General features: G+C 60.9%; 1 protein-coding gene across 1 annotated transcript in view; it reads right to left on the reverse strand.

Moving 5' to 3' along the window:
* The window catches only part of AUTS2 (activator of transcription and developmental regulator AUTS2), a 153,603-nt gene extending 145,515 nt beyond the window's left edge, over window positions 1-8,088 (reverse strand). Inside the window, exon 1 of the mRNA XM_029082460.1 lies at window positions 7,710-8,088. Within this exon, the coding sequence (XP_028938293.1) occupies window positions 7,710-8,060 (351 nt within the window). The 5' untranslated portion in view covers window positions 8,061-8,088. The remainder of the gene's footprint in view (window positions 1-7,709) is intronic.
* Between the last annotated feature and the right edge of the window lie 1,539 nt (window positions 8,089-9,627).

A 9,627-nucleotide genomic window follows, 5' to 3' on the forward strand; every position in this document is an offset into this window, starting at 1 on the left:
TGTGGGGCTGGAGGGGGAGAAGAGCAAAGAGAGCAAATCAGGGTGACAAAGAAGGGCGTGGGAGATAAGGAAAGATTAGTCTGGGAAGGTCTCCTGGAAGAGATGTGCTTTCAACAAGGTTTTGAAGGTAGGGAGAGGAATTGTCAGATTTGAGGAGGGAGGGTCTTCCAGGCCAGAGGCAGGAGGAAGGCTAGGGGGTCAACACAGGGGAATAGGATCTACAGCGCAAGGGATCAGTACAGTGCTTGGCACCTAATAAGCGTTTATCAAATACTATTATTAGGAAGGTTAGAACCACTGGGCTTGAGGGAGCTTCAGAAGCCCCTTGCTGGCACCCTCCCTCCCTTCCCAAACTCCAGCTTGGTGCCCCCCTCCAGGGCTCAGCCCCGCCAGGAGAGGAGGTCCCCGTGTCTCCCGCATCGGCAGGGACAGTGGCTTCCACCTCTGCTTGGGACCCTCCAAGAGGCTCGGGGAGTGAGCGCGCCAGCCGTGCCTAAGGCTAACCTGGGGACCGGGCTAATTCTCCCCCTCGGTGGACCTTGGCTCCGGCCCCCAGTACAAGGTCGCATACACTTGAGGCTCTCTATCAAGAACCACCACCATCACCACTAGCTAAAGGAGAGGGTGACATCGCACCTTCCGGCACGTTTCCTGACAGTCGGAAGGCCTGGTGCCCGTGTCCTGAGCTTGCCTCAAGTTGCCACTGCCCCCATCCCCAGCCTCCAGGGAAGACCTTCTTCAGCATGCTGCCCGGGATCCCAAGCCGCCACTTGGCCTCTCCCAGCTCACGACACCCCCGCTTTCATCTCTGAATCAACCAGTGAACACCCCCATGCCCACCGTGCCGTGCCAGGCCCCAACCTGCTGGAGCTCACCGCAGGCAGAGATTGTCCATCTTTACATCTGACAGAGCCCTCTGTGCACCAAATCCAGCCCTGGCCCAGGGCACCCACACTGGCTTCCTGCCAGCCGTCACTACTCACGATGGTGCCCATATGCTGGCGGCTCGCAGCCCAGTGCCCGGCCTGATGTCCAGCCTGGTGCCTTGCGCGCGGCCGGTATGCAAACACTGCTATTCCTGACGACGAATGATGCCAAGCACAGAGAATGACATCCCTGGCCTCTGGTGGCATCGCGATTCCCGGGCTGGAGAAGGACCGTGGGAGGTCAACAAGAGCCGAGCTCCACGAGTGAGGGACCGCCTCCTGTGGGCGGCCTCGTCCGGATTGCCTCCGATCCCGGCACAGAGATGATTCCACTCGTAAGCAGGGGTCCCGCGCACGGGTCCAACGACCGTCCTCCAACCGGTGCCGCTGCCCGCGTTCTGGGACGCGGCTGATGCCCTGCTCACCCCGACCCCCAGTGCTGTTAACTTTCTGGGGCATGGCCAGAAACTGGGCCCAACAATCAATCAATGCTGTTGACTGTACTAAGTGTCTGGGAGAGTATAACAGAGTTGGTAGACATGATCCCTACCCACGAAGAGCTTACAGCCTATCGGGGGAAATGGGCATTGAAATAAATTATAGATAGGGGAAACAGTAGAGCATAAGGCATAGTGTGGGCAGGGACTGTGTCTAACATTTCTGTCCTATCGTACTCTCCCAAGAGCTTCGTAACGTTCTCTGCACACAGTAGGCGCTCAACAAATAGGATGGATTAATTGATATGGTTACATAAGCGTTGTGGAGCTGGGGTAAGTAGCAAAGTGCTTATGGCCTGGCGGGTAGAGCACGGGCCTGGGAGTCAGAAGGACCTAGATTCTAATCCCAGCTCCGCCACTTGTTTGCTGTGCGATCTGGGTCAAGTCACTTAACTCGTCCGGGCCTCGGTTACCTCCTCTGTAAAATGGGGATTAAGGCTGTGAGCCCTCTGTGGACACATGGGACTGCGTCCAACCTGATTGCCTTATATCTACCCCAGCATTTAGTACAGTGCGTGGCACAAAGTAAGGGCTTAATGAATACCATCATCATCATCATCATCATTATCGGCACAATCCTGCTAATGATGCAAGCCCCAAGCCCTGCTAGGGAGGAGGGTGGGACCTGGCTGGGTTCCAGGCAGCCGTCTCCAAGGGGAAATTCATCGGGGTCTTCCCGTTGGCACCCGCCTGCCTACACCCCGGCAGGCCCCAGCGGCCCGGTGCCCAGGTAGATCCCGTCCGCATCCTCGGCTGACTTCTGAGTTAATGCCACCCAACGTGAGTGGCCGGGCTCACGGAAACTTCCGTCTCTTTGGTCGAGGGCTACCCGCATGCCTCCGGGATAAACAACTGTTAGAGACGATCCGCTCCGGCCCAGCAATGGATGGGTGATCCGCCCCAGCTGACGCGTTCCGGGAAGCGAGGTCTCCAAGTCGCTCTGTCAATCGTATTTATTTGAGCGCTGACTGTGTTCAGAGGATTGGACTAAGCGCTTGGGAGATTCCAATGTCACAATAAACAGACACATTCCCTACCCACAGTGAGCTCACAGTCTAGATGGGGAGACAGACATGAATAAAAATAAATAAATGACAGCTATGGACATGTGTTGTGGGGCTGGGAGGGGGCGATGAAGAAAGGGAGCAAGTCAGGGTGACGCGGAAGGGAGTGGGAAAAGAGAAAAGGAAGGCTTAGTCAGGAGAGGTGCCTTCAATAAGGCCTTGAAGCAGGGGAGAGTCACTGTCTGCCGGTTATAAAGAGGGAAGACCTTCCAGGCCAGAGGCAGGACGTGAGTGAGGGGTCGGTGGCGACATTAGAGGAGCCAAATGTGCAAGCTGGGTTGTAGTAAGAGAGTAGCGAAGTGAGGTAAGAGGAGGGGAGGTGATTGACCGCTTTAAAGCCAATGGTGAGGAGTTTCGGCTTGATGTGAGGAGCGGGGTCCAGCCCCCTGCCCACCTACCGGACCCCTGATCCGGAGAGCATCCTGGGTTCTGGAAGCGAGTGCGTAACGTACATGTCCACGCTGGGTGGTGCACAGCCCTCTGAAGCGCAAGCTACTCACCATAGTGGTGCCTCAAACACCACACGTCCTTTGGGACGGACACACTGTTTTGGGTCCAAACTAGTTTCCCAAGACCCCCCCAGCCCCTGGACCTCACAAGGGCCCTGCCCTGCCCGCCTTCCAACCTGACAATTTACTTCATCTCAGGGACGTGGGGAGCTCAGGCGGGACGGGCGGCGGGGGCCCTGACATACCGACGCCATCCACCCGGGGTCCACCGGGCTGCTGCCCGAGCCACTCCCTCCGTCTGGAACTCCCTCCTGCTCCCCACACCCCCAGCTTCAGAATCCCCTCCATGAAGCCCTCCATCCCCACAGGCACCCCGACTTCCTATCGGACACTGACCCGGATGCCCCAATTATTTCTCTCTCCATTCTTTTACAGCTGGTTTTCCTCCTGCTTCCACTGAAGGGGTGCAGTTTGCGTCTGCCTCGCTCTCCTATTAGTCTGCCAACTGAGGGCAGCTATGGTGTCTGCTACTTTTTTCATGCTCTCCCACTCACCCGGTCCAATGCTCTCGGCAAGAGGTCGGCCGTCGACAGATACTCACTGAACGATCTTCTTGGGGTGGCCCCCGGGGACCACAGGCCAGCAAGCCTCCGCCCTGTGGGCTCCACCCTCGGCTGGCGTATCTTCTCCCCGTGGACCCGGAGACGACCCGGCCACGGGGGGGGGGGGGGGGGGGGCCCAGGAGCCCTAGGGGCTGGAAGGATAGTGTCGGTCACCTGTCCCCTCCCCAGTGAGGAGGCTGGAGGTCACCACGCTTCATCTCGCCACGTCTAGAGCCCAGCGTCATCCAGTCACTGCGCTGGTGACGTCACCCACACCCCTAGACTGTAAGTCCACCTCTAACTGCCAGCTCGTTGTGGGCACGGAATGTGTCTATTATTGCACTGTCCTCTCCCAAGCGTTTAGTACAGTGCTCTGTATACAGTAAGCGCTCAATGAATACGATCGAACGACTGAGTGAACCCCGGGTGGCTCGGGTAACGAGGGGCAACATTAACGAGGATCAGAACCAAAGTCTGGACGTGGGAACCAAGCGCTGGGTACGTCGGGCCCTCGGAGACGTTTACAGGAGGGCAGAACGCACACAGCAGACCAGTCTCTACTATTACTCGGCCCACGGTCCTCTTTCCTTGGGGCAACGTTGCCTCCGAAGGGAGTCGGGTTCTTCGGCTTACCTGTCCGTTCCACTATTCGGGAGCAATTTCCCTCCAAAGAGGGGTGGGTTCTTTTTCTTATCCAGCTGTACCATTACTCCGAGGTCCTCCTTACTCGGGCAACGTCCCCTCTGAAGGGAGTTGGGTTCTTTTGCTTATCCGTCGGTACCGTTACTCAGTTACTCTGTAGTCTTCTTTACCGGGGCGATGACATACTCCAAGGAAGTTGGGTTCTTTTGCTTATCCTGTCTGTACCGCTATTCAGCCGTCTTCTTTATTCGGGTAATCTACCTCCAAAGTGAGCTGGATTCTTTCGCTTACCCAACTGTACCATAACTCAGTGTTCCCCTTTATTAGGGCAATGGGTTCCTCCAAGGGAGTTGGATTATTTGGCTGATCCATCTGCGCCATTACTCAGTGACTTCTTTACCTAGGGCAATGCCTCCTCCGAAGGGAGATTCGTTCTTTCGTTTACCCATCCGTACCATTACCCGACCGTTCCCTTCACTTGGTCTGGACTTTTCCAGCCTCGACTCTCCATACAGACTCCAGCAACCTGGAGTCGCAGTTCTCGGCCTCAGTGGGCCAAAGGGTCCAAAAGCACAGCACTAAAACCGCTGTTTGCATTGGTTGCATTGTGTAATGCAATATGCCCTACGGCCAATTAGGAGCGTCTTGTCCCGGAGATAAAGGAAACATTCCCAGAAAAAGAAAACAAACCCAAAAACACACCTCATAAATCAAGAGAAACCCGACAGGCCCCAAATCAGCCACCCACTTACTCCTCACCAGTTAAAGGGTTTCTGTCACATCTCCCACCGCCAACTGTTTTTCCCAAGATGAGGACGGAGAACACGAGTGACGGACCCCCTGAAATGGAGCACGGGGCTCGATTTCTGGACTCCAATAGCCCCACCGCAGAACTAAACAGAGTCCGAAGCCCCCGCCCCACCTCGTGACCATCCGATAAGACCCACCCGCTGCCTCCCTCCAGCCATATTCTCCGGAGGCTGGCCGACCCGCCAGGGCTCGCTGGATGGTCTGAGCACGGACTGATTTCTGCACGGTGTTTTGGACACGTGCACTTGGGTTCCGGCCAGCACGCACGTGCGCTTGGGTTCCGGCACCTGCGCGCTCACACACACACCCCCCGAAGCCCGTCGAGCGCTTCACACTCCTCGGGCATCAGACGCCAAGCTTCCAAATCACATGGATCATGGGTCGTCCCCCAGAGCCCCACGTCCCAGACCTCCCGGACCGAGGTGGTCCGTTCCCAAATGGGGGAGAGGCCCGGGTCAGAGCGGCAGCCCCCCTCCCACCCCCGACGCATCCCATCTCCACCAGGGAGGTCGGCGGCCCGGGAATTGGTTGTTCCGGCCAGTCGGGACCTCGGAGAAGTTCCCAGCAAGAGCCGAACTGGAAGTGCGGTGATGGGAGCTCAGTTTGAACTTGACCTTCCAGGGGTTCGTCACTTGCTGCCAGTCCCCCGTCCTCCCTCCCCCCAACGAACAATGCCGCCGGGAAAGCCCTAGCAGTCTGCCTGTCACTTCTCAAGCATCCAACCGTCCCAGACCCTACAGCCACCCCCTCGCCTCCCTGGTGACCCTCGCCATCGAAGTGGTGCTAGCGACGCACTATGAGAATCTGCCCGGCCTCCAGTTATCGCCAGGACCGACCCCCTGCTCCCCCGCCCCCCACCCCACAAAGTCCGGATGCGGCTGGGTGGAAGGATGAGAGGAGCCACTCTTTCATTGCCTATTTCCAACCAACTCGTGCGGCCAAGAGATGGAGGGAGGGGGTTGGAAGAGACCGAAGAAAAGGGAAGTCGTCACAGGATGCTCTTGCCGCCCCCAGCTCCTGCCACCCGCCACTTACCAGCGGACCGGAGCCCCGGTCCACACAGACCCCCTGTCCCTCGACAAGCGAGGATGCCCCTCAGCATCTTGAGAAGCCCTGGTAGTCCAATGGCGGGGCAGGGAGTGGGGGGATTTGGACGCGGTTCTGGGGAGTTGAAATCACCAGCATCGGATTTTATTTTTTTCTCCCCACGGACGCCAGTTACAGCAGAAAAGACTACAACTTCGGGCAGCACACCTCCCTGGTGTCTCTATTTCAACCCTTCCTCTCTCCCAGGAACACCCTGGACACCCCCCGCCCACACCCCTCAAGGACAGGGGGTGACTCTGACATTAACAAAGGTGGGCACCGGGGCATCTAACACACACGTGTGCATGGACGTGCGCAAATCCACCACAAACAAGAAAGCACAGAGCCACAAAGGAGGGAGGGAAAAGTTTCCTTTGCATCACCAAAACATCGCATCATACAACAAAATGCAACTAGTAACCCTCGCCAGGAAGTCGCCTATTGGAAAGTGTACCAGGGGACAGTGGGTAGAGAGGGGGAGTCTCTCTCTCTCTCTCTCGGACCAAATGAAGGGTGAAGAGAGGAATGGGGAACCCCCTTCTCCAGGGCCCTCCGCAGCTCCCACCCGGAGTCGGGGCCAAAAGGATTTTCCCAAGCGTCCAGCCCCACCTCCCAGAAGAGGCCGAAGGGGCCGGGCCGGCTGGAAAAGTGCCTTTGGAAAAGCATCACTGCAGGTGCTCAAGGAATAAAGAAAAGGGCACAGACAGACACAGACGCACACCCACTCACGCACGCGTGCACAATACTTGGAGAAAGAAAGAAGGAAAGAAAAAGGAGGCATCTAATTGGGTGAGGAGCCCATCAAATGTCAGGAAGGGATTTTTAGGCCTGTTTTCTTTTCTCTCTCTCTCTCCCTCCCGTCCCGTCTCTCTGGCCACTGAGTCCAGTAGCAGAGGGAGCTCGGGGTGGAAGAAAGAAGGCCAGGGCGGGGGGCCTCGGGGCCGGGCAAGGCCGCCCCCTCCCCACCAGCCCCCCGGGAAGGAGCGAGGGAAGGCGGCGCGACCCCCGCAAGGCCGCAGCGGGCCGGGGGTGGCCCGGAGCGACGGCGGAGACCCCCACCCGGCCACGGCCCCCCAAAACCACCACCCCGGGGCGTGGGGGGTAGAAAGCACTGTTTTGACACCCCGAGCCCAGCTGGGGGGGGGGGGGGGGGAATTAAATCAATAGCATTTTCCCTTTTAGACCGTGAGCCCGTTATTGGGCAGGGACGGTCTCTATCAGCTGCCGAACTGTCCACTCCAAACGCTCAGTCCAGTGCTCTGCCCGTAGTAAGCGCTCAATAAATACTACTGAATGAACGAATTCCATCCTGTTTCCCGAGCGCTTACTAGGCGCAGGGCACCGCACTGAGCGCTCGGACCGGACGATTCGGCAGCAGACGGAGACGATCCGGATCCCGGGGGGGGGGGGGGGAGGGGGGCTCGGCATCGGATCGGGGGGTCGAGGGGCGGCCGTCCGCGGGCAGGGGATGCGTCCGGGGGTCTGCCCGCCCCGACCGCTCGGTAAATGGGATGGAGGGGGAGAGAGAGGGGAGGGGTGTCCGGGTTCCTCGCCCCGCCCCAACAATAAGCCCCCGGGCCGGGCGGTGGGGGAGGGGTCCGGGGGGGGGGGGTGTCCGGGGAGCCCCCCTTACCTCCAGGGCTTCCAGAGTGACGAATGCGGCCATGGCGAAGCCGTCAATGATGTCCTCTTCGGGCGAGGTGGAGTCCCGCCGCTTCCTGCGAGGGGGTCGGGGCCGGGGGCGGCCCGGGGCCTGCCCATTGTCCGCCCGCTCCGGGGACGGGGACGACGACGACGACGAGGGAGAGGAGCACGGGGAGGAGGAGGAGGAGGAGGAGGAAGAGGAGGAGGAGGAGGAGACGGGGGTGAGGAGGGCCCCCGCGGCCCCCTTGGCCGGCCCGCCCCGGGATCGCCGCTGCCGGTCCCGCTGCGACCGGGACCGCCGCTTCCTGCGGAGCCCCGGGCAGCGGCCCGCGCCGTCCATGGCGTCCACACACACACACACACACACAGACACACACACACACACACAGACACCCCCCCCCGGGGGGGCAGACACACCACCTCCCCCCACCCCCACCCCCCAGCCCCCTCCGCCCGCCCGGGCGGGAGCCGGGGAGCCGAGGAGCGGGAGGGCGACGACGACGACGACGGACGGAAGAACAGAGGAGAAGAAAGGGGGAAGGGAGGGAGGGAGGGAGGGAAGAAGGAGGGAAGGAGAAGGAGGGAAGGAGGGGGGAGGGGAGACACGGGGTGGGGGTCGGGGAGGGGGAGTGAACGGGATCCCACCCACAGCCCCCGATCCCACAGATCCCAGCAATGGCTGAACGCAGGCAGGTTAGAGGAGAGGAGGAAAAAAAAAAACCCTCCCCGAAGCCGGCAATAAATCAGACTAGCGGAATGCTTTGATCGAGAGCCTGAGATTTCCCACCACGCCCCCTACCCCCCCCCCAAATTCCTTCCTTATGGATTTATTAAAAAAAAAAAAACACTCAACGGGGATATAGTCTTAAAAAAGAAAAAAGAGCGTGTGGGCCGCTAAAAAGAAATAACTTCCCCCCACTCACACCTCGCCCCTTGCGAGAGGGGAGGGCGGCGTCCGTCCCCCCCCCCCCCCCAGGCCCGCCTGCACCTTAGAGGGAAATCCCGCCCTCCCAAATGTCGGGGAAACACGGCGTGTCCGGGGGCGAGGGGACGGGGGAGACGCCCCCCGGGCGGGGGGACGTAGTGAGCGGCCCCATTGCGATCGATGGACGGAGGAGAGGGGGAAGCGGCGGCCCCGGTAAAAGAGCGGCACCCTGAACAACTCCCCACCCGAGAAAAATAAGAAGAATAAAGAGGATGGAGGAGGCCGGGGGGGTCGGTGCACACGCGTGGCCCCTCCCCCACCGGCCCGGCCCCCACTAGGGTCCGGGGAGGTCCTGGGGGGGGGCGGGCTGGGGGCCGAGGCCACGCTCTGCCCCACCCCCACCCACCGCCAGGGGCGCTGAGAGCCGGGCCGCGCCCCACCCCCACCCAGTCACGTGGGAGCCGGGGCTCCCCCGGTTGTAGAGGGGACGGCGGGGGGGGGGGGGAGGCACGCGCGGCGCCTGCGCGGCGGCTCGGCGGCGCCTGCGCAGTGAGAAGGGAGCCGAGCGCGCGCGCGGGGGGGTCCGCACGCGGCCCCCCGCCGGGGCACGAGCACGCGCGCGCAGGCCCGCGGGGCCGGAGGAAGGGACGGAGCCGCCCGCAGGGTCGCCCCAAGCCCCGCTCCGCCTCGCAGTCGCAGCCTCCCGCACCCCTACGGCCCCGCACGCGCCACTGGCTCGCTGTCACGCCCGCACCCTCCCCTGCATCGCCTCACACCTCTCCCCCGGCCCCTCCCCCACGGCCTCCTCCAAACGGCTTCCCCGATTGTCCCCGGAGGGAAGGAGGGCGGGGTCTGGGGCGGAGGCGGGACGTGTGAGGGCGGGGCTCATTAGCGAGGGACCTGCGCGGCAGGTGGGCGGGGCTAGGGGAGAGGGGCGGGGGGCCTAGCTAGATGAGGGCGGGGCTGAGGAAAATGAGTGGGC

This window comes from Ornithorhynchus anatinus, chromosome 17, assembly GCF_004115215.2.
Source record: "Ornithorhynchus anatinus isolate Pmale09 chromosome 17, mOrnAna1.pri.v4, whole genome shotgun sequence".
NCBI lineage: Eukaryota > Metazoa > Chordata > Mammalia > Monotremata > Ornithorhynchidae > Ornithorhynchus > Ornithorhynchus anatinus.